Source organism: Diabrotica virgifera, chromosome 2, assembly GCF_917563875.1.
Source record: "Diabrotica virgifera virgifera chromosome 2, PGI_DIABVI_V3a".
Taxonomy (NCBI): Eukaryota; Metazoa; Arthropoda; class Insecta; order Coleoptera; family Chrysomelidae; genus Diabrotica; species Diabrotica virgifera.
The window spans coordinates 16172577-16199390 of record NC_065444.1 but is presented as its reverse complement, the minus strand read 5'-3'; the positions used below and the strand labels follow the sequence as shown (position 1 = coordinate 16199390).

General features: G+C 33.2%; 1 protein-coding gene across 1 annotated transcript in view; it reads right to left on the bottom strand.

Annotated features, from left to right (window-relative positions):
- Nucleotides 1-298: 298 nt before the first annotated feature.
- Nucleotides 299-26814, bottom strand: part of LOC114345891 (protein Wnt-6) — an 88047-nt gene continuing 61531 nt past the window's right edge. Inside the window, exons 2-4 of the mRNA XM_028296712.2 lie at nt 16114-16334; nt 1321-1619; nt 299-858 (exon numbers count right to left, since the gene is read on the bottom strand). Of these exons, the coding sequence (XP_028152513.1) occupies nt 397-858; nt 1321-1619; nt 16114-16334 (982 nt within the window). The 3' untranslated portion in view covers nt 299-396. The remainder of the gene's footprint in view (nt 859-1320; nt 1620-16113; nt 16335-26814) is intronic.

Below are 26814 nucleotides of genomic sequence, written 5' to 3'. Positions count from 1 at the left end.
GTATTCCTCTTCTTAAAGTGACTTCTCCTCAACGGAGATTGGCTTCTACAATTGCAAATTCTTTTTTGTCTTCAGCTGTTCTCATTACCTGTTCAAAATTTAGCCCTGTCCCATGTCGGATGTGTCTCTTTCTCTCGACCCTTCCTTTCACTATTAGTTGAGTATATTGGTACTTATTATTTCTCAGTGTGTTAATGATAATCAGTATGTATTTTAGATAATTAAGTCACTTCTTCCATTCCAGCTATTTCTATTGTTTCCTTGAAATTTTTTGAATTAGGTAAAATAAGACAATAAATAGTTTATGATAATAATTTACTAAATACAAAGCTACCTAAAACGTTACAAACAAATTTTGCTGGTTAAACTCACTAAACTTATCATTAAACAGTCTCCTCACAAACAAGTATTCACTCTCTTCGTTACCTTACAAGTATCACACTGAACTTCACAGCAATATCTAAAAGTACAGTTACAATTAACTTTAACTTCTTCCGTGTGCGTCGCATAGCCCCTTCCGCAACACAAAATTCCACAGCCTTCTTCTCCTTGAGAAGTATCATTGCATACTCTCCCCTGCGTCCCAAACGAGCCCAGCGTGTTGTTGGGAATACAGAAAGCGGGGGATTCTTCCGAGTAGACCAAATCTCCTCGACCTGGTGGCTTGATTGTCTCTCCCTTGGGCATGAAGCTCTGGCCGTCGTTGCCGGCTATTACTTTTGCCGCTCCATCGAATCTTTCCTTCAGTCTGTTACCCACTTCTCGAAATGATGGCATCCTTCTAGTGCAGGTCTTCAGCGTGCAGGAGCCTGAGAGACCGTGGCATTTGCAGACGGTTACCATGTTGTTTTTGACAGCCTGGAACAAAACGAAAATTAGTTTTAGTAAAAGAGTAAAAAAGAAATGAAACTTAAACAATTATGTTATAGCAAAGAACATTACAACCGTATAAAAAAATGTCTAGAAAGGGTAGCAACATAACATTGGACACAACAATAACAAATCGTAACAAACGTAAGGTATGTAACACAATTATTAAAAGTATAATCACACACAGCAGTACTGTAAGGTAGATAAAGGGGCGATACAAAAGAAAACTAAAAAAAAAAAAGAAAATGGAAATGGTTCTCTGGAGACTTTTGGTAGGAAAATCAAGATTGGAAAGACGTACCAATAGTAAAATAAGAAAAATCATGAAAGTAAATAATAAAATAGTTCGAAGATAGTGGTAACTACTAACTAAGATGGTATGGACATGTTCAAAGAAGGGAATAGAATAAATCATTTGTTAAATAGTCAAAAATTAAGCGAAAAACTTACCAACCGTCCGGCTACATAATTGTGTAATTTCACTAATGTTTTCATATCACTACTTCTTCTTCTGTATCTGGTATCCAAGAAATCTTTGGATTTCTTCATTCCGTATTCTATGTTCTCCCCACAACCGTCCCACTCCCAGTCCCCTTCGGGCAACGGTGGATTCTTCCGTCGATTGTTTTTCCTCCGTTTTCTCTTTGAACAGGAACAACCGATTTGCTCCCCTCTCGTACAGGCCCTTGTTACTTGGAAGGTGATACCTGCTGCGATGATGGCGTTCACAAAACCAGTTTCCCTCGTGTCTGTAACAACGAAAAATGATGTGAAATAAAGTTACCAATTTATTTCTATATAATTTTAAAATAGCCTGACAATAGTCCTGTCGCCAGGGGGGGTACAACGGCCTCCTGTATTCAGATGGACTTACCTAAGTTTTTTTTATGTATTTTGACCCGTAGAACACGAATTTTTTGGGTAACAGTTGATCCGGATGTCGATAAGATTGTTATAAACAAAGAAGTTGAGGAATTACATAACAGCGATTTCTCGCAAAACAAAACATGTTTTTGTATTTTTTGGGCCATTCTAACCAAAAAGTGATCCTACAATTTTTTGCGTAGGATGCATAGTTTTCGAGATAAACGCGGTGGAACTTTCAAAAAATCGAAAAATTGCAATTTTTGTACTCGAGTAACTTTTGATTAAAAAATAAAATACCAATTCTGCTTACCGCATTTGAAAGTTCAAGTCAAAGTATATCGGTTTTAGTTATTTGCATTGCTAAAAATTTATTATTTTATTGTTAAACAAAAGTATAAACACCTAGTGCTGGAGTGATGTTTTCAATGATTTCTCATTTAAAATCGAACGAGTAGGTAGAGTAGGTACAAGTGCAAGCGAGGCTATTTCTACGTAGCATGCATGTAAACGCATGTATTAGGCACGGGAAACACTATGTGTTTATAGCTTTTTTTAGCAATAAACACATAAATTTTTAGCAATGTATATATTCGAAACCGATAGAATTTGACATGAACTTTCAAATGCGGTAAGCAGAATTGCTATTTTATTTTTTAATCAAAAGTTATTCAGGTTCAAAAATTGAAATTTTTCGATTTTTTGAAAGTTCAACCGCGTTTATCTCGAAAACTATGCATCCTACGAAAAAACTTGTAGGAACATTTTTTGGTTAGAATGGCCCAAAAAATACAAAAACATGTTTTGTTTTGCGAGAAATCGCTGTTATGTAATTCCTCAACTTCTTTGTTTATAACAATCTTATCGACATCCGGATCAACTGTTACCCAAAAAATTCGTGTTCTACGGGCCAAAATACATAATAAAAACTTGGGTAAGTCCATCTGAATACAGGAGGCCGTTGTACCCCCCCTGGCGACAGGACTACAAGGTTTTATCAAAATGAGAAGCCTATTTTGTAACAGTAGCAATAATATTAGTCTTAGATGTCGTTATCAGTCTTATATGGTCAATACTATTGTATGGAATGGAGGCTTGGACGCTCATCATAACGCTGATGAACAAGTTAGAAGCCTTTGAACTCTGGCTTTATAGAAAGACAAAGATCTTGAAAATACCTTGGAAAAACCACATCACATACAAAAATGTCCTTAGGAGAATATGTACATATAGCGAGCTGCTAAAGATTATCAAAATCACCTGATTTTGATTAGAACAAAAATAGAAGATCAATAAAACCATGTTTACCAACCGCATACAATATACGTGTCTCTTTCCCTCAGTACCGGCGTGCTTTATAGATTTCATACTCTCGTCCTGCTAAATCTATTTTATTCCGTCTTTGGCAAAACTTCAGTTTTCGTCTAAATAAAGTAATGAAGCGTGTTCTTTTTTAAAATTATTAAACTTTCTTAAAAACTCGATTCTTTTGTGAACAATGATTTCGTGGCTCTTTCACATAAAGCTTTTCTATTATATCTTCCATTTACTCTTCCATGTTGAACCTAAACCCAATCTATTTGAAAACTCTCCGGAGACTTACCTTGGGAATTTTTACATTTACCTACAGTAACATGTCATGTATTTTATACATATATAACTGGTGGAATTGCCCGTCGCCATGCGACCAGAGATCCAATCAATTTCCATCTACAATCACTACACTCAACTTTTTCTTACTTCCTCCAATTTTATCGTATACCTTATTCCTCCAATTTTTCTGACGCCATCCATTTTTTTTACTCTCTCCAGTTTTTCTAACTACCTCCATTTTTTTTTAATCCCTCCAATTTTTTTGAGTTAATACAATTTTATCGTGATTCCCTCTAATTTTCGTGACTCCTTCTAATTTATTCTGACCCTCTGTAATCTTTTTCGAATCCCTTCTGTTTTGTCGTGTCGCCCTCTAATTTTTCCTAACTTTCTCCTATTTGATAGTGTCTGCTTTTCATTTTTAGTGATTCACTATTTTATCATGTCTCTTTAATTTTTCCCGACTCTCTCCTTTTTAATCGTATCTACCCCCTAATTTTTCTGGCTCTCTCCTATTTTATCGTGTTACGGGAACAAACCCAACACATTCACGGGAGTAAACCCATTCACACACATTCTCGGGAATAAACCCATTCACACATATTCATGTGCATATCAAAGCTCTAAAGAAGTAAAAATCAAGTGTGGAGTTCGACAAGGTTGTATATTGTCACCAATGTTGTTTAATCTATACGCTGAAACAATCATAAATAAAGTGATGGAAAACGCAAAAGAGGGCATAATAATTAATGGCGTGCTTATGAACAATATCAGATACGCAGATGACACCTTGTTAGTGACAGATTCAATTGAACAGCTTCAAGCATTATTATACCGAATGGTGCCAATCTGCGCTATATATGGACTAAAACTCAACGCAAGAAAAATAAAGTTTATAGTTATTAGTAATGGCTTGCGAGAATGGTTTGGATGCAGCTCAAAACAACTATTTAGAGCTATTGCCTCAAAAATTAAAGTAGCTATGATGATTGCCAACCTCCAGAGCGAAGATGGCACCTGAAGAAGAAGTAAACAGGCAGCCGTAAATAAAAATAACTATAACCTAACAATTGGTAATGACTCAATTGAACTCGTAAGTTATCTTGTATATCTGGGTACTCAAATTAATGAAAGCTGGAACCCTAGTTCAGAAATAAAAAGCAGTGGCGGCCGGTCAGGATCGGCAGGGTCGGCAGTGCCGACCCACACATTTATAGATATAGATTTCTTTATTATTTGTATCTGTGAAATAAAAAAAAATCTATCAGATAATACAGACTAAATTTTATTCATGGTTTTGAAAAGGATTTGATCAATCCGAGCGTTAAGTGATCCCTGAGCATAACAGACTTCTCAAAAAATGAATGATTCGAGCCATTCATCTGACTTTTCGGCTAGCCGTCCCCAACTCCGTAGCTTGACGATTTACACGTAAAACTCAACGAAATAACAAGTCGATGAGCAAGCGAACATTACATTCTCTCCGTGGGCAATAGCAGATACGGCATGGCAGGTTAAGCGACAGGTACGGCACATTTCGGTCTGCCGGTTGGCGTTTCATTTGGAAGCATGCATCGGCAGAAATTGTCAAAATAATCACGCCGTTTTACGCCGTTTAATTGATATTGTAATGTTTTTAAGTTGTCAGGAATTATCATTTAGTGGACATGATGGATCGAAGCATTTGTTAAAAATCAAAGTAATTATAGAGAATTAATAAAATTGTTTTAGAAATATGTACCTATTTACTTTCTGATTCGAAGTGTATTCGTAATACAGAATGAACTAATACATATAATCAAATAGTTACATTTTGAATAACGTTGTTGAATCTGAGATTTAGAAAACCATTTGCTTTTCCCTGGAAGTAGATGAAACTTCTGATTATCATGTCATTCACAATTATCAATTATTGTTGTTCGATACGCGTTACGTGGTAATATTTATCAGAGGTTTTTAGCTTTTAGAGATGTGAGTAAAAACAATAAGGCAGAATATATTTTTGGTGTTTTACAGAACAGATTCAAATTTTTTGATATCAAAAATAAATTGGTAGGGCAAACTGGGGCAATCTTATGACGGCGTTGCTGTGATGAGTGGTGAATGGAATGGTCTCCAGGCAAAAGTTAAAACTATTGCATCACAAGCTTTATTTACTCACTATTTTGCGCATATAATAAATTTAGTTTTACATAATACGTGTAAAAAATAAAGAATATCGTCTTTTCTTGCCAATTTAGCTCACCTAAACGGATTACTGCTTTAGAACAAATTTGCTTCGAAAAAAAAAAAGCGAACAGTTTGTCAGACGCGATGAAATTTTAAATCTCGGTTAGTTTTATCTAAGCAGATTATCTCTGGTAGTTTTAGTATCTGTAGCAGATTTTCGTGAACAGCTTTTGGAAGTTTTTGATTTTATTATTGAAGGCGATGATTTTGAAAGTGGCGATACCTCGATCCGTGAAGCAACCTGTTTGAGAACTTTATTAAATAATAATGACTCTTTTAATATTCTTTTAAATATTTTTAAGACAGAGTTTGCCCAAGATATTCCTTGTTGTTCAAAATCAGTTAACTGACATTATTTATTCCAAAAATAGTTTCCAATATATACGCAGTGACGTTTTGGATTCGCTTGATATTTCCGAACCATCCCAAAAAAGACAACGACATGATACATATCTCGAAAAACGAGTAAGTATATCTTGAAATTTTGGATACCTACTATTATATGCAAATAGATACTCGTTTTTCGAATTTTGAAGATTTGCAAATTTTTGACCTCTGAGGATTCAAAATTTAAAAGTTACCTTCGCCAAAAAATTTCCAAGATATTTATTATTACAAGTTAGGTACTTAAATTATGCCGATCCAAATATTTTCAGAAAGTGGGATAAGTTACAAAATATGTATGTATAATTCTATGTAGTAAGTACTGCAATTCATTACAACAAACTGTTCATCAATTTTCTTATTACCACCAATTTCTGCCTCAAATAAACGGGATTTACCTTGTCTCAAAAGAATCAACACGTATTGTCGAAACACCATGAAACAAGACAGAATGTCAATTACATCAAATAAAAAAAGCATAAAACAACAAAATCTCCTATGATAATTTAAGCCTTTTAGTTTGATGGTATACCTATATGAAGAGACAAAAAACCTTGCCGACCCTGTCTCCAAGGCTACGAGCCGCCACTGATAAAAAGTAGAATTGCCAAAGCAAGAATAAGTTTTATGAAATTTAAGAAAATCCTGTGCAGTCATAATCTCAATTTGGAACTTCGCATACGAATGGTTCGATGTTATATATTCCCAGTACTACTTTACGGGGTTGAAGCATGGCCCTGACAGATTTGTTTTTAAAAAACCTAGAAGCATTTGAGATGTGGGTCTACCGCCGTATTCTGAAGATCAGTTGGGTAGAAAGAATCACAAAGGGGTTTTGCAACGTTTATATAAAAGTTGTGAAGTAGTGAACACGGTTAACAGGCGTAAATTGGAATACTTTGGTCATACAGGGTAGCGAAAAAGTATAAAAACACGGTAATTTCTTGGAAACAGCTTGAACGATTTTTATAAATTTTGGTGGGCAAGGATGTTCTAATGTGGCCGATAATATAGTGGTAATTACATTGTTGTTAGATCTTCTGTTTTTATGGAAATCTAATGAACTTTCTTATTTTAAATAGAACACCCTGTATATTTTTTGCGTTTTGAAGTCTTTAAGAAACACTGATTATTTTTAATGTTATATTCCCTATACCTACCGCTATAATTTCGAAACTATTGCTACATTTATTAAAAAAAAATTTAAACAAATTAAAAAAAATAAATTTTTTCAGCCCAATTAGATATTATTTTAGGTTCTTTGTATCATTTGGAACAAAAAATATCTGTTGTAATTTTCCTCTAAAGTTAATTATTTCCGAGTTATAAACAATTTAAAACTGAAAAACATCGAAAAATGACGATTTTCAAGGTTCAAAAACACAAATAAAAAAATCATTTTTAAAATTAGAAAGTACCTAAATTCAAGCTCAAACCTTCTTGTATCAGATCCCCATAAGAACTTTTGGCATGTTTTATTCTAGAATATTGTTTTGTTTTTTAATTTTTAATGAAGCTCATACGAGAAGACAGGCGATCGGGCATTAACAACTAAAAAATAATATTTTAAAATAGAATAAGACCAAATCACTTATCGGTATCTGATACAATAAGGTTTGAACTTGGAATTGAATTTAGGAAAATAAATTTAGGCACTTCGTAATTTCAAAAAAGTATTTTTTACATGTGTTTTTAAACCTATAAAATCGTCATTTCTCGATTTTTTTCAGTTTTAAATTGTTTATAACTTGGAACGATTAACTTTTGAGGAAAATTACAGAAGACCTTTTTTGTTACAAAGAAGCTAAAATAATCAGCATACAATAGTCAACCCGGGCCGATAAAATTTATTGTTATAATTTGTTAACATTTTTTTGATAAATGGAGCCAATAACTCCGAAATTGTGGCATTTAGGTATAGAGAATACAATATAAAAAATAATCAGTATTTATTAAGCACTTCAAAATGCAAAAAATATACAGGGTGTTCCATTTACAATAAGAAAGTTCATTAGATTTTCAGAAAAACGGAAGATTTGACAACAATGTAATTACTACTATAATATCTGCCCAAGCGGTTTCCGAGAAATTACCGTGTTTCCATACTTTCTCGCTACCCTGTATAATGCGTCACCCAGAAAAATATGACATACTTCACCTTGTCATACAAGGTAAAATAATGGCAAAGAGAAGTGTGGGTCGCCGTACAACTTCTTGTCTTAAAAACCTGCGCCAATGGTTTGGCACTGAACTATTTCGTGCGGCTGTACATAAGACAATGATTGTTAATATGCTGGACAACATGAGAGCCAACGATCGACAAACAATCTCGGCACTAAAGAAAAAGAAGACATATTCATGGGAGTAAACCCATTCGCACACTTCACGGGATTAAACCCATTCACACACATTTAAGAGAATAAATCCATTCTCAGACATTCACGGCAAATTCTTAACAACAACTTGGCGCTTATATATTTTTCCAACAGTTTCTTTTCTTGATTGATATTGTTTGAGGACAATTTCTGGAGTGGAAATAGAAGCGTCAAAATCTTTTTAGGTAAAACTGTAACTGTTATTACAACCAACTGTGGATAATCCGATACAAACAATATTTAAGTCTAATAATAATTGTTTTCATCAAGTCAGTACATGCCTTACTAGCATACCGGAAATTAAAACCGAAAGCTCTAAACCATCATTCCATATTCGTAGGAAATTTCTTTAGATATAATTTAAAAGGACAGAAGCAAGTTGCTTAAAAGGTGCAAAACTAACATACTGTTCAAATTAAAATTCTAGAATGTGATTCCTGCAAAGAATCTCCTGTAGTGTTACGTTTTTTCGTAGATCATATCGACGATATCCTTGAAAAAGCTTATAGCGTTTTAAACATCGATTCCATGCAATCTAAACTGCGAATCAGTGTGTCTTCGGACACTCCATCCGGCTACTTGAGGTGCCTCTCAGTGTCTCAATCAGATCAATTGAACAGACAAGGAAAAATGTCATCGAGTCCGGGCGATAGCGATCTTTCGTCTATCCTGGTATATCACATTTGCAATTATTATACGTGGTAACAAGAACTGGTGCATTGGTGATATTTTCTCTCGGTTGTTCAGGATATGCTGAATAGTTTGATTACGATCTGAGTATACGGCGATGCCAAGTTAAAAATGCTGCAGTTTTTGCATTAATAAATTCCTTCTTTTAATTCTTTTTTCGGCTGTGAATAAACCTGTTGTCGACGAAACGCTAAATGGTATAGATATACCAAGTCACAGATATTTCATTGTTTTAATTCAGTTGGAAGAATGAAAGAAAATCGATGAGACGCTATTGTGATTTTTGTAATATAACTTCACTTTTATGATAATTATGATATACGAGGTTTATGTTTGCTGCTTATAATTCGTCTAAGACATCCTTATTAATTTCAAAATAATTTTCTGTTTATCTACCCTTTTATTGTCATCATCATCATCACGGTGCTACAGTCTTTAAAGGGCCTCGATCTTATCAAGGTTTCTGTGCCATTCTGCTCTGTCCCTTCCTTGGAGTTTGCAGTTAGCAATACCAATCTTCCTAGCATTCTATGTTACCCAGTCTGAATAGCTCAGCTTTGGTCTACCTCGTCTTCCCATTTAGACCAGGGTGCATCTGTAAAAATATTAGTACATTTGGACGTTGAGAGGTGACTCAAATTTTTTGCCAGAGATTGCTTGAAAATAAATCAAATAATAATATTTGAGTTATCCTCCCTCTCAAAAAGGTCTGGAACATTGTTTAAATAATCAAAATGTCAAAAAATTAAGGAAAAATTCGATTTTTTTCTTGGTTATTTGATTATAACTTTAAAAGTATTCATTTCCGAGAAAAGTTGTACTAACATAAAAGTTGCGTCATTAAATTTCCTACAATATAGAATTAGTTAAAAATTTAAAAAATAGTCGCCCTTGTTGCAAAACAGCAATAATTGTGAAAAAAACATACAAAAACAAGTATTCGCATTTTACGTTTTTCAACCATTTATGCTACACTTAGGACCTTCATATTTCACCCTGAGAAACTTTATGATACACTAAAACAATGCTTTAATTTTCATTAAGATCGGTTTAATAGATTTTGCAAAATAAATTTTGCAATCCAGCTTTCGTAAAAAAAATTCATTTTTTCAAAATGTTACAGGACTGAAAATAAAGCAGATAGCAAGTTGAAAATATTTTTGCGTATAGAAGAGTACTGTACCTTTCATTTGCAATTTTGCAAAATTAAAATCGATTAACACGACGGCGTCAGGAATTTTTTTAAATAAACATTAATTATTGGTGCTACGCGCAGGACAGCGGATAGTTTGCTTCGATTGGGCATTCCAATGACCTTTGACAATGATTGATACATTTTAATTTTTATTACATTTCGATATAAATAAATAAATTTGTTTATTGCAAAATAAAAACACATACTCTATCCTTTGAAATAACACTTTTATTAGCAAAAACTTTCTTTGTTCATATATTTTAACTTAAATAATAAAAGTTTATTATTTTTAAACATATGCAATTGTTTAAACAATATTTCACAAACAATAATAAAATTAGTTTGATTTTTGTGGAATTAAAATATTAAAATACAACAAAATATAGAGTAAGATAATAATATATTAGATAATGATTGGAAGAAATTTTGGTGGAAATCAACTTGTGTGAATCGAACACCGCTGTCCTGCGCGTAGCACCAAAAATTATTGTTTATTTCAAAAATTTTCTGACGCCGTGGTAATTAATCGATTTTAATTTTGAACAATGCAAATGAAAGGTACAGTACACTTCTATAAGCAAAAAAAATTTCAACTTTCTATCTGCTTTATTTTCAGTCCTGTAACATTTTGAAAAAATGAATTTTTTTGCGAAAGCTGGATTGCCAAATTTATTTTGCAAAATTTATTGAGCCGATCTTAATGAAATTTACTGTATTGTTTTACTGTATCATGAAGTTTTTCTGGGTGAAATATGAAGGTCCTAAGTTTAGCATGAATGGTTGAAAAACGTAAAATGCGAATACTTGTTTTTGTATGTTTTTTTCGCAATTATTGCTATTTTGCATCTAGGGTGACTATTTTTTAAATTTTTAGCCCATTCTATGTTGTAGGAAATTTAATTACGCAACTTTTATGTTAGTACAACTTTTCTCGGAAATGAATACTTTTAAAGTTATAATCAAAAAACGAAGAAAAAAATCGAATTTTTCCTTCAATTTTTGACATTTTGATTATTTAAACAATGTTCCGGACCTTTTTGAGAGGGAGGATAACTCAAATATTATTATTTGATTTATTTTCAAGCAATTTCTGCAAAAAAATTTGAGTCACCTCTCAACGTCCATCTCAAAACAGATGCGTCCTGGACTAATTCCCACCGATTGCGCTTTTAAGGCGCATTTAAATCAAAGCGAACACGAACGAACGAAGGAAGGAACCAATTCGTTGGTGTTCGCTTCGTTCGCTACAAAATAGGGCCATTTACATTGAAGCGAACGTTCGCATTCGTTGATGATCGGGAGTGCATATTGCCTGCATATGTATTCAAGATGGGCCAGTCACACATTATGTTTAAGTTTATTGTCGTGTTTCTTGTTGGGTAAATTTTAATAAAATAATAGCTTATAAAATGCAATGTGTGTTTTGTAAGGGAAAAATATGTCATATTCATAAATATAAGTATAAATATTGATACGACTTCAATAATTTCATTTTGTCCTGTCTCTATTCTATAATTATTTGATTTAAAAAATTTGATTTTAATAATTAAAATAAAATAAAAATTATTTCCAGACTCAAAAATAATTTATCCAGGTATTTTTTATTATTTTAATGAAAATTCCACACCTGTAATTTTGAACCAATCAAAATACGTTATTTTGACAGATCACCATGGCAACGGAGGTATTTTATCGGAAATTTTTTGCTCGTGGGGTACCCAACAGCGAATTATAGTGGAAATTTTTTGACGTTTACAATAACAGAACATTTTTGACAGACTGGTTTTTATTTGTTTACATAATTTAGTTTTGATTCATTTTCTATCACTTGTAGTTACTCAAAACTTATGTAAAATTGAAGAATATACTATTCTCTATCTTGAAATGGTATTCCCATGCAACTACAATGAGTAGAAATTACGAATTTGAAAGCCTAAATAATTGCTGACAAAGCTATGGCGCGCTATTAATCTGTTCATGCAGCTTTGGATTTTCAAATGCAAATTTGGTGTGGAATTTTCTTACCGAATACCACGCGAAGTCAAATTAATATCCGGAAATTTTTTTTTGATCATGAATATTTTTAGAAAATTTCCCTCGTCTGCGACTCGGGAAATTTTCAAAATATTCATGATCTCAAAAAAATTTCCGGAAATAATTTGACCTCTAGTGGTATTACTAGTGAAAATTTTGATGTTTTATTTATTAATATTTTATTTAAATCTGGCATTATCAACTAAAGTTTGAGATAAATAAAACGTCCAAAAATGTCTAGCAATTATAAATTAATATTTCTTCTCCTTCTTAAGATGCCGTGAACTTCTGCGTAGGAGTCCACCGTAAATTGTCTTGTTTATAAAATATTACTGTTTTTAGCAGCATTGCAAAGCATTTCATAGCCGTGGATTCTTGTCCCCTGGCGGTGGCGATTACGCAGCCATGACATCTTTTTCCCATACCTCTCTTACCCTCTATCTTTCCGTCGAGTATCAGTTGCCGAAAATTGTATATGTGCCCCTCGTAATATGTGCCCCAAGTATGCAGTCTTCTTACTTTTAACATAATTAAAAAGTCCCCTATCCTGTAAAGCGGCTCTTCTTAGTATTAATCATTTCTGACTCTGTCCGTCCATGATATTCTAAGCATTCGACGTAGGCACCACATTTCAAACACTTCAAATTTGTTAATGTAACTGGCCTTTAACGTCCGTGCTTCCATTCCGTACAAGAGCATAGGTCAAACGTAACACTCTTTAGCATATAAATTACTGACAAAATATTTGCATTCAAATTTCTAAAAATGACAAAAAAAAATCTTCTTAAAATAATTTTGAATTCAATATATTTAGGTAGGTACCTGTAATGTGCTTCGAACTAATGAACGCAATCTGTATCAGCAGCCAGGTAAGGTATTATGTACTGTTTGAGGGAGCATAGAGAATATGTCATATTATATATTAAAGAACCAGCTTTCTTAAAATTCTTCCTCGAAAAAGTTGCTTGGCTCTTGGTATTATGACTATATTATGTTCAAATAATAAATTGTAAAATTGGTGTATCAAAATAAATTTGCTTTTAATTAATTTTAGCAATTAATTTAATTTTCTTACCTCATTAGTATTTCTGGGTTGAAATGTATCCAATAAAAACATTAGGCTTTTAAAAGCAAACCACTTCGAACCCTCTTTTTATCTTTCTCTTCTAAATGATGCCAGAAGCTAATTCATTTTTTTAGTTCAGAGACATTAAAACCCATTCCTATAGAAATGTTAAAACAAGCATCAGTTTTTCTGTTTATTATTTTATATAGCTTCGATTTCGGGTTTCATAGGTATTCTTCATTTCTATATATCTATTGAAAGATCTTTTCATTGGTCCATTCCATATTGCAAAATTATTTTTTCACGACTATACAATAAAAAACCCTCTCATACTAATGTTTGTAAATAAATTAAATCAGTACTTCTAAACGAATTCGTTCGCTACCGTCTATCCACTGTCCACATTGAACAACGATTTCCTTTGATGATTCGCTAACTTACCGACATCGCGATCGGTTGGAACATGTGCGAATGCGAACGAAATCTTTCGGTCGTGCTCGATTCGCTGTACAAATACAATAAAGTTAACGAACCGAATTCGTTCGTTCGTTCGTGTTCGCTTTGATTTAAATGCGCCTTTAGAATCTTTTATCATGTTCGATTCCGGGTTCTGGGCTGCAAGTCCTGCCCACTGCAGACATCCAAAGCTTCTTTAATATTGTCTACGAGTATATTGTAGCATTGCATTTCGAAAACGATGATATTTCTGATGTCCAGTCTAATTACACTTGGAAGAAATTAGTCCGCCAGTAATGGAAAACTCAACTTGGTATACAGACGGCTCCAAAACTGCTGAAAATACAGTGGCTAGTATATGCGAGTATAGCATAAGACCACAGACTACAGAAATCCGATTAAACTTGGGAACATATGACATCGTATTACAGACAGAAGTTGCCGCTATACATACAAAGGTGTGATATGGAACTAATAGGTGAACAAGTGGAGAACGACTTGATCATGATCTACTCTGGTAGTCAAACAGCTCTAAAAGCCCTTAGTTCTATGTAGCCTTATTCAGAACGTGTGTGGGACTGTTTGGGTAACCTCCCTTCCTCAGGTTGAAAGTTGGAACATATTGACACTAGCCTGACTAGTTGTTTCCTCTATTTCTTAAAAGAATGGATAAGTATCCTCTTCCGTTATGCCCATAATTATGACTTAAATACTTATTAGCTATTGGTGCAAAGTGGTGTATGGCCACTTTATATTCTCTGGTTTAATTTTTATTGCAGTAAATTTCCAGTCTTCTTTCCTAGGACGGTTAGGTCGTTCTAAGATTTTAGCCTGAGTCTGCTCATTAATAGATATCTGTTTAGATTGGAAACTGGTAGGTTCTATGGTAAAAGCTCTACCCCAAAACAAATTTTGGAATATATCAGGATAAAGAATAAGATTAACCCTTATCCGGGCACGGTGGGTCCAACGAGCTCGAGACGCCAATTATTTTATCATAAACTGATAAAAAATTTTTATTGAATTTTATGGATCACTGAATTTGTTTAGAAGTATGTTTCCTTCAACATAGTCATTAGCTATTCAAAATATTCATTGTCATTTTTGAAATTATTGCGTCGAAAGAATTTTGTCACGTAAAGGGGCAACACGGGCATGTCGGACCCTATTTGTATTTATACCAAAAGTCTAAATATTTGTTACAGAAGTTAATCTGGCAGTCAGGTAATGTTTTTGTGGATTATCTAAACGACTTTTATGTTTCCGGAAATCCAATAATAAAGTCTAAACGTGTAACAAACAATGTAAACATCTCTTTGTTGTGAATATCAAAGAAATGCTTACAATAGGTGTTATATCTATTCTAAATGAATTTTAAAAACTGATAATCATTGTTGGAATGCAATAATATTGTTAGATAGGTACCGATCCATATTTTGAAATAAATAATGCATCTGCTATCAGTCGTTTGATATCGATGTTAGTGTCGACAACTAAGCCATTGAAATTATATTGAATTACAGTGAAAGTAGATAGTGCGAATAAAATGTCCCGAAAACCATTATCAGCTGCAGAACTGCAAAATATTGCTAATAATTGATGACATTCACATGATAAAGAATCTCCTGAAGTAGGTGGCATTGAAAGTGCCTCTCAAATTGATAATCATCTTTCGGAAGCAAATAAACAGGATGATCAGCAGGTAGTATTGAGTGATAATGAAGAAGAATGTGTAGCTACAAGTTCCCAGATTTCAGAGTGTGTAATTTTTGTAACAAAAGATGGAATTAACTGGAAGAGTCAACCACAACCGACAGGACGTATGCGATCCTGCGACATAATAAAAATCAAAGTGCACAAAGTAATGTTAGTCCCTGGTCAAAGTGTTGTTTGTTTGTGGACGAAAAATTTTTGAACGAAATAGTGAAGTATACAAATAAAGAAGCGAAAAAAGTCCTGGGGATAGAGAACTGGAAATATTGCGATTCTACAGAGCTATATACCTTTATTGGACTAGTACTAACTGCAGGGCAGCTGAGTGCCCTTGATACCTCGATCGCACCCTCGAGGTAGACCGCATACTATAGTAGCACCTTTTTTTTAATCTAGACAATTTAAATTTAACTTATATAAAAAATCAAAAAAGAATATTAGAAATATATGGGTAAATATGAATAGTAGATACATTCAAGAACAGTGGTGGGCCCAACGGACCCGAGTTGCCCGGTTACGTAAGTAAAATGTGTTGCCCGGATAAGGGTTAAGAAAACCCTGAATAAGTTGGAAGGAAGGAATTGACAAATATATGAGAGAAAGGGAAACATTGTAAATCTATTATATAAAAAATAAAAACTTACCCATTAACATAACTTTTTTTATGCTTCTTCTTGCGGAAGTACAGTTCCATCTTCTATATCTAAACTGGTACTGACATTCGGTTTGACCCAGGGCTATACCTTTGGCTATTTGATTTAATAATCCTGGTTTATTGTGGCATATGTCTGCCATTTTTCCGCGTGCCCATCTTGCCCTCTTACAGGTTTGGTTTGGATCCATTACCAAATGACTGCCAACAGCCCTGAAAAAAAATGAGATTTCTAAATTCGTGTATTAATATGAAGTACTCATATTTCAAACTATCTGTTCAAATATGTATTGTTTTCAAAAACAACTAAAAATATCTACTGTTTTCATTGATTTATCAGCAGCGTACAATACCGTGTCGAGAAAAGGTGTAATGAAGGCTTTTTATGTTAATAAATTCAAATATTATTAAGCATAAGTATTACTTCATATAAAACAGTAATTAACCTATATAAAGACATTCGTCATTCACTTAAGGTGTAAAAGTAAGTGTGACTAAATGTTTATTGCTTACCTATTCATTATTTATTTATAAAAAAGAGTTAAATACAAATTAAAAGCCAAACATATACAGCGATATATATGCAAATTTAAGTGTTCTTTTAATGAGAAATAACTGTTTATTACGATATTTATAATGAAAACTAACTTAAACCGAGAGAACCATAAATCATTAGGCGCTCGCACCGTATATCAGGAAATGTTTTCTGCTTACGTTATTTCATCAATTTTATAAAGGTACTTACGATCGCGTAACCACCAAATTATACAAAAATTAATTAACTTACATAAGAAATAACAAAAAATATTGGTTTAGTATTGGAATTTGTACATGCAAGATTTTTATCATCCGTCACCTAGACTTAGTAGGCCAGAAAAGAAAAAAACAACTGAAAAAATCGTACCTATATAGGTTTTTAAAGACTGTAATAGATATATGAGGGATAGCTGATGACAAAATGCTTGAAGATGTACAGGGGGTGTTCAAGTAGGTATTACGTAACGCGATTTTTGAAGATTTTTGCCCCCCCCCCCCTCAACCTGCGTTACCTAATACTTGAACGGCCCCACAGTGATGTTGCTTTATTTTTTTAAACAATCATAAAAAGTGAAAAAATCACAGAACATAAATCATAATCATAACATCAACCATAAAAAATATTCTTCTTCTTCACGTGACCTGTCCGTTGCGAACGTTGGCTATTCTGATCTTGCTTGCTGCACTTTCACAAATTTTAAAGCTACTATGCCTGGCCTGGAGTGTCTTTTCCTGCCTGGTCCTCGGTTACTGGCATCTTACATAAAACATATACCTACTAAAATGAAATACGAAGACAATGGAGAATTCAAAAATACCAGACAATACCTATTATTATGACTTAGACTGGGCTCTATCGTCGCCCCCGCTAGCGAAATTATTCCGATTCGATTTTTTTGCACAAACTTACTCAAAAAGAGGTCCTTATAACACATCCACAGGATGCCGGGCGGTGCCGTGGTCTAAAAATTGTTTTAACAATATTTTTTTTAAACAAATTCACAAAAAATATTTTTTCATTTCAAACAATTTTTTTTTTGATAATTTGGGTCGTTCTGAGCAAGAAAGGTTTCTTGTCATTTTTTTTCTAAAATTGCTTGTTGTCGAGTTATATGCGATTAAAAATTTGAAAAATGCGAAAATGGCCATTTTCAAGGCTTAATAACTCGATTAAAAATTATTATTACGAAATTCAAAAAGTGACCAAATCAAGTTTAAAACCCCTTCTTCAAAGTACTGAAGAGATTTTTGTCAATATTTTAGTACAAAGCTGTTATTTTTAATTAATAACAATTAGCGCTATAGTCCAGGATGTATCGTCGCCCCCGTTAGTGAAATTATTCTGATTCGATTTTTTTCACAAACTTACTCAAAAAGAGGTCCTTATAACATGTTCACAGGCTTCCGGCCGGTGGCGTGATCTAAAATTGTTTAAACATTTTTTTTTAAACAAATTCACAAAAATAATTTTTTCACTTCCAACAAAATTTGTTAGATAATTTGGGAAATTCTGAGCAAAAAAGGTCTCTTGCGAATTTTCTCTAAAATTGACTGTTGCCGAGTTATATGGCCATTTTCGCATTTTTTAAATCTTAAATCGCGTACAACTCGATAACAGTCAATTTTAGAGAAAAATCACAGATCTTTTTTGCTTAGAATAACCCAAATTATCTAAAAAATACTTCGTAATGAAAAAATTATTATTTTGAATTTGTTTAAAAACATTGTTTAAACAATATTTCGACCACGGCACCGCCCGGCACCTTGTGGATGTGTTATAAGGACCTCTTTTTGAGTAAGTTTGTGCAAAACTAATTTAATCGAAATAGTTTGGTTAACGGGGGCTACGATTCCTTTGGACTATAGCGCTAATTGTTAATAATTAAAAATAGCAGCTTTGTAATAAAATAATGACAAAAATCTCTTCAGGACCTTGAAGAAGGGATTTGAAGCTTGATTTGATTACTTTTTTAATTTCATAATAATAATTTTTAATCGAGTTATTAAGCCTTAAAAATGGTCATTTTCGAATTTTTCAAATTTTTAATCGCATATAACTCGACAACAATCAATTTTAGAGAAAAATGACAAGAAACCTTTCTTGCTCAAAATGACCCAAATTATCCAAAAACTATTGTTCGAAATGAAAAAAATATTTTTGAAAATTTGTTTAAAAAAAATTTTTTAAACAATTTTTCGACCACGGCACTGCCCGGCACCCTGTGGATATGTCATAAGGACCTCTTTTTGAGTAAGTTTGTGCAAAAGAATCGAATCGGAATAATTTCGCTAGCGAGGGCGACTAGGTATACAGCCTGGTCTATCTACTACTGGAGTCATTCCGAAGAACCTCCTAGAAAACATAAAAAGTTGGGTCTGAAGGAACATCTCTATAAGACTTTACAAAAAACTGAACGAGTCCCACCAGAGCTCAGTCCTTCTGATACCCTAGGTATCAGGGATGAGTGAATTTTTCCTTAGACGGAGTGCTTATAATTTCAGAAATACTAAAATAATAACTTTTGCAGATACTTCATACATAACACCTTAAAAATAAGTAATTTAGTTTGTTTAAATCTCAAAAATATATGAGATGAAATAATAATAAGACGTATTTAAAATATGTAAAGATTTGTAATTGTTTTAATAAGTTGATGAATCAAATAATTCTTCCCGATATTATTCTGTACCCTGTACCCATTTTAGTTTTCTGTAATGAAATTATTTAACTCCTACATATCGCTTATTTAACCTATTCACACCACTTTATTTGTTTTTTCCAAACTAATACCATATCGTCGTGAAAAAAACTGAGAGCAAACAAACAAACGAAATGTACCCAATGAAAAAAACCATAAAAACCCAATTACGCATTAATCGCAGGTGGCGACAACGCGAGACGTGAGAAAATAAACCCTCCTGCCGAAAAATATTTATTAGTCCAAAATTATTTAATGTCAAGCTATTTTCCTTCTGCGTGTTGACTGAGTGATGTTTTTGTAAAGCTGCCAGGCGAAATAAATAGCGGCTGACATGACTTTCTGTACACACAAAATCAGTTTAGGCTGTTGTTACGTGAACTACGCTGAACAGATCCAGAACTGAATGAAGGCTGAGAAATGATTTGATGATAGCTGAGAAATAATACAGGAATATTTATATATGGATGCCACCTTGATGTATAAATGGATTCTAACGCGGAAGTAAATAAAGTACTTAATAGACACAGATGTAATTAATGATTTGGTATTTATATTTACAGATGCCCTGTTATACTTTGCAATATTTGCTAGTAACCAATAAAGATATGAAAGTGTACCAGTATAATATGGAGATTATTTTGTTGTAATTATACATTAATTATATCAAACGCTTAAAAAAATTAATGCACCATGATAGTCCTGTCGCCAGGGGGGGTACAACGGCCTCCTTTATTCAGATGGACTTACTCAAGTTTTTTTCATGTATTTTGACCCGTAGAATACGAATTTTTTGGGCAACAGTTGATCCGGATGTCGATAAGATTGTTATAGACAAAGAACTTGAGGAATTACATAACAGCGATTTCTCGCAAAACAAAACATTTTTTTGTATTTTTTGGGTCATTCTAAACAAAAAATATTCTGGAAAGTTTTTTCGCAGGATGCATAGTTTTCGAGATAAGCGCGGTTGAACTTCCAAAAAATCGAAAAATTGCAATTTTTGAACCGGAATAACTTTTGATTGAAAAATAAAATAGCAATTCTGCTTACCGCATTTGTCAAGTCAAATTATATCGGTTTTGATTATTTGCATTGCTAAAAATTAATTTGTTTATTCTTAAACAAAGCTATAAACAGTAATAAACACCTAGTGCGTGAGTGATGTTTTCAATGATTTCTCATTTAAAATCGAACAAGTAGGTAGAGTAGGTACAAGTGCAAGCGAGGCAATATCTACGTAGGATGTATTAAAACGCATGTATTAGGTACGGGAAACACTATGTGTTTACAGCTTTGTTTACCAATAAAAAAATAAATTTTTAGCAATGCAAATAATCAAAACCGATATAATTTGACTTGAACTTTTAAATACTGTAAGCAGAATTGCTATTTTATTTTTAAATCAAAAGTTATTCGGGTTCAAAAATTGCAATTTTTCGATTTTTTAAAATTTTAACAGCGGTTATCTCGAAAACTATGCATCCTACGAAAAAACTTGTAGGAACATTTTTTGCTTAGAATGACCCAAAAAATACAAAAAAATGTTTTGTTTTGCGAGAAATCGCTGTTATGTAATTCCTCAAGTTCTTTGTTTATAACAATCTTATCGACATCCGGATCAACTGTTACCCAAAAAATTCGTGTTCTACAGGTCAAAATACATAAAAAAACTTGGGTAAGTCCATCTGAATAAAGGAGGCCGTTGTACCCCCCCTGGCGACAGGACTATGAGTAATGAGCGTTTTTTGTTCCTAAATCTATATTATAGATTTAGGAACAAAAAACAAAAAAGGAAAGAAAAAAACAAGGACTTTGGCAAGAGATAAGGAAGAATAGGCAAAATTTGTACATAATTAATGTAATTTACAATGCAATGTATTAAAAAAAGTATTGCGTTACCATACACCATAATGTTGGTAGTGGGAATTTTTTGTAATATGATATTACAAATAATAAGCATAATGCTGGAATATTCCAAAGAATGAGAAAACCACAGACACTGACAATAATTGACCTGTCTAGCAACAATATTATTACAGCAATACATATTTATAAAGAATAAGACAACATATTACAAAAATTCACTTAAATCTGACAACAGGTTTAGGAAATTTGAGACATTAAAAATGACCCGTTTTTAAGGTGGTGCGTTAATTTCTTGGAGAATTGTATATCTTTAAAATAATATTTCGGTATTTTGTTTACACGATATCCGGCATTATCTGTACTTTTTTCTTTTATCATTATCATGACACTTTTAAATAATAGCTGCTCTGTTTCGGCAAATTTTGTTTAGCCGAGTCATCTCATAGCACAGTTAACATAAACAATACATAATAGTCTTACTATAATAAGTATACAGATAAGAATTCTGGTGTTTGGATTCCTATAAAACTAATAATGAAAAAAATTAATTACTTACAGTCGGAAAAATGAAAGAATACACTTAAATGATCATATAAATCACTTATTTTGTATTTGCTGTCTTTTTCTACAAATAACAAATGTTTGTTATAGAAAAAAACAACAAATATAAAATTCTTTTCTTTATAGTATTCTTTTATTTTTTCCGAATATATATTGATGTGATCTTGATTATTGATATGAGATAATATTCTTATATGTCATTTAATTTAATCAATACATTTATAATAATCTAATTACCTAATTTACCAGATCTCATATCAATATGTTTTCAATCTCAGGGCTTTTTATAAATTTAATTACTTACTTACGTGGCTTCTAAGTATTTCTCAATGGTTCCTAATCGGGATAAGAAATAAAAGAGTAAAATAATACACACATATGGGTTACAATTATAATCAAAATATTGTTTATTTTATTTAAATGGCAATCACTGCTTAATATTTGCTCTATCTTATTATTCTTAAACATAACATTTACACATGGGAATCTTATTTCCTTTTGGTTTCCTATTGAAAGTTTTTATTAACATTTAACTATTAGGATTTATTAGCAACAATTCTATTTAAGTTTGATGAAGCTTTTCTGATATTATTGATTATGTTCTTCAATTTTAAATGTGGTATTTAATACGAAAAACCCATACATTCATGTCCAAACAAATGAGACTGACCTTTTTCTGGTGAACTGAGAATGTCTTCACACAAGATCCGTTTCCTGCTATCCTTGGCTGCGATCAAAACCTCGTCCTGGCTTCCAGTAATGTTCTCCTTTGAAAACTAGCTCGTATAGCTCCCGTTCCTGCTTCTGTCGTGATGCCGTGTTTCTACCTTTTTCGAAACTTCAATCAGCTACCGGGACACTCTTGGCTCAAGGAGGTTCTTTACTCTCGACCTGGCCTACCTCTCGTTCCACGATAGATACTCCACACTCACGGAACTACACCGGCTTTCTCACTCTCCGTACACTACCGTCTACTACTGGACTTCACTTCTCGACAGCTCAAAACATTCTGATCTCTATTTGTCATTCATTCCCCTACTTTCTAAATATCCCTTCCAGATTCACAAAACAACCTTCCACCACCAACTCTCATTCGCAGTATTCCTCAAAACCAATTTTTAATCTTTCTAAATATGCTTAATGGATTTCAAAAAAAAATAGTTAATTCCCATTCTAAATTTACTTTCTACTATTTACAAAATTTAATGACCTATTATCTACTTCAACTGAGTCTTATTTAGCATAGGCTAATGATCGAACCTTCCGCGAACAACGATAATGACCTATTATCGATTTCACTTGAGTTTTATTTAGCATAGGCTAATGATCGAACCTTCCACGAACAACGATAATGGTACGCGCCATTCACTTTGTTTATTCTAAGCGCATTGTCCCGAGTTTCGTTTAATCACTTCTTAAAATTAAATATAACAATTTGTTGTATACAGGTTGTTCTAAATTTATATGCCCGTGGTTGAGAAAATTGAAAATATTTTATATTAAATTGAATTCTGTTTATAATTATCAAAATTTAATTTTCATATCAAATAGAAATATAGCAAATCCCCGCCTTGTATTCGATAAAATATATCTGCATTTTTAAATAAATTTTCTCGAGGCAAAACCAACTCCCTGTATATTTCCTTACTTTAATCTACGTCTTATATCCTAACTTACTATCTACTTCATGTATCTGTCTTTTATTCGTGATATTTGTATACATCGTGAATATTATAAATTCCTCGGATCTTTTCCGAGTTCCTGTGCCTCAACTCATAACTATTTATCCCATTTTCATTATTCACGATGTACGGGCCTTCGAAAACAGGCATCAATTTTGCGCAAATGCCCCCAGGAAGATTTGATACTCGTAATGCCCTCACGAGTACTTTTTCACCCTTTTGGAAAGTCACTGGTCTTCTTTTTCTATTTTGTTCCTGTCTTTGGATATATTTTTCGTTGCTTCGCCGTAATCTTCTCTGTACGGTTTCAATCACCTGTTGATATTCTTTTGGCTCTTGGTCTTCCCATGGCCTTATCGGCAGTACACCCTTCATGATGTATTCTGGGGTCTCTTTTGTTACTGTGCTCGGAATTGTATTTAGATACCTTTCTATTTCCGCCATTTTCCTGTCCCAGTGGCGATGTTGACCATCTGTTGCAATGCGAAGAAATTTCGTCACTTCCTGTATGAATCGTTCCGAAGGATTACTCTGTGGATGCCTGATGCTGACAAAATTTGTCTCTATTCCTCGTTCTCGAAGTTGTCCCTTGAAACGATCATTTCGGAAATACGTTGCATTGTCCAGTAGAATCTTTTTTGGTGTTCCTACTATGGCTATAAAATTGTCGATTTTTCTTAATATTTCTTCCCCCTTTGTGGTGCGGCAACTATATAATTTTACGTATTTTGAAAACACATCCACCATTACCAGAATATGTTTGTTCCTTTTAGTGGTCATAATTAGATCGCTTAACATATCTATTGCTACAATGTCTAGTTTGTTTCGGGCTTCAATATTTTTGGCAACATTTTCGTTTTTGAAATTCCGACTCTTATATTTTTGACATACATCGCACTTCTGGGTAATTTCCTTTGCAATGCGGTAATCCTGTCGGCTGATGTAATTTTCCCTAAAAACGAGCCGAACTTTTCTGCTACCGATATGCCCATTGTCCTCATGTAATTTCTTTATTATCTTTTCGGCCAATGTCTGTGTCACTAAATATAGTTCCTTTCCGTCTATTCTCTTAAAATATATGTTATTTTCTACTTCCGCTCTTCTTTTTTCTCTTTCCTCTAGGTCTTCCTGGTTTGTCCTTATCTCATTTAACGAATATATCCCTTCTTCTTGTATTAATCTATTTAGTCCCACCTGTAGAGTAATTGTTTCCTATTTTCCGGTGTCCTCATCCCGTGTTAGAGCGTCGGCTATTATGTTGTCTTTCCCTTTTATATATCGGAACTCAAAATCATACTCCTGTAATAATAGAATGCCTCTATGTATTCTATTATTTACTAATCTATTCTTCATGATATGTATTAAAGCTGCATGGTCTGTTTCGATTGTGAATTTTGCTCCCAATAAGTAAAACCTCAATTTGTTTACGCAATATAGTACACTGGCAAACTCCAATTCTGTAACACTATATTTTCTCTCATGTGTTTTAGTCACTCGAGATATAAAACATATCGGCACTTCTTGGTCGTTTTGTATTTGAGACAGAACTCCTGCAAATTTTTGTATGGACGCATCAGTTCGGAGTATAAAAGGTAAATTGTAAATGGGGTGGTATATTTTCGTTCCTTTTGCGAATTCTCGTTTTAATGTTTCGAAAGCTTCCTCCTGTTCTTTTTTCCAATTCCATTTTATTCCTATTTTAAGCAATTTTATCAGAGGGATTTCCTTTTGGCTCAAATCGGGAATCAGCTTTTTAAAATAATTTATCGTGCCAAGAAAACCTCTCAATGTTTTCAAATTCGTTGGTCTTGGGTATTCATCTATGAGCTTGACTCTGTCTTCGGCTAATCTTACTGTTTTGGTGTCCAATTGAAAACCCAAATAAATGACTTCTTTTTGAAAAAATTGACATTTTTCAATGTTTAATTTCAATCCCGCTGTGTCCAATTCTTTCAGAATTATTTCTATGTGCTCCAGATGACTCTGAGTATCTTGTGAAAAAATTAATAAATCATCGATATAATGAACTATGAAATCTTCATGGCGATTCAAAATGGTATGTAGAGCTCGGACGAGTGCAGCACAAGCACTCTGCAATCCAAATGGCACTACCTTAAACCGGTAGACAATACCATCAATAGAAAAAGCGGTGTAGTTTCTACACTTTTCAGCTAACGGTATCAACCAAAAACTGTGTTTTAAGTCAATTTTCGAAAATATATGTGACCCGGTGATTCTTCCAAAAATGGCCTCGATGTTTAGAGGTGATTCATATTGTGATACAGTGTGCTGGTTGATATTCCTGGCATCTAAACATAATCTCAATTCTCCATTGCTTTTCTTTACTATCACAATCGGGTTAACATACGGTGAATCACATCTTTCGATGATTTGATCTTCCAACATTTTATTTATTTCTTCTTTCACCTCTTGTCGATACTTGTATGGAATCGGGTAAGTCTTTCATCGAAAATTTCCCAAGTTTTTCACCTCAAATGAATGTTCGTACTTTTTAGCCACTCTGTTTTCCTCATTGATCAAATTTTCGTAGTTTCTTAACATCAACCGCAATTCTTTTTCTTTCCCTTCTCCACATATTAATTTTCTGTCTTCTTTCTCAGATTCTTCACACATGTTTACCGTGCATTCTGCATCCTCGTTTGCATATACCTCCTCTTCAAATACCACTGTTTCAATCATATTCTTTTCACTTTCATTTTTTTGCTTTATTTCTTCTTCTCCTGAGCTCGTCTCTTCTTTTGAGGAATCCCAGGTTTCCTTTGTTTCTGATACTCTCAAATTTTCTTCTTCTGGGCTCAACTCTTCTTTTGAGGAGCCACAGGTTTCATTTTCTTTTATCTTTTTCTGACCTTTTCTCCTTTTTTTTTCTTTGTCCTTGATTCGCTGCCAAATTCATTTCCACTGTTTGTTCTTTACCTGATTCGTCCGTATTTTGTTTCTCATGTTCCTTGTCCTGTTCTTTTTCTCTTTCTTCTGTTAGTTTCATCGTATTATTTTTAAAATCTATCACTACATGTTTTTCTGCCAATTCGTCAACTCCTACTATCATGTCATGTGACATGTTTGGCATTGTTACACATTGTAGTGCATACATATTCTTACCCAGTCGTACCATTACTCGTATGCCTTCATTTATAGTTGCCAATGTCCGTTTGTTTGCGCCCACTAAATTTACCCTAGGTATTTTGTAAATTAAATTTGTTAAGTTAACTTCTTCTATTAGTTTTCGGTTGACCAATGTTATTTCAGATCCAGTGTCTATCATAATTTTAATTGGTTTCTCGTTGATAAATCCATCCACAAATTTTAAATTAACTCCATTTT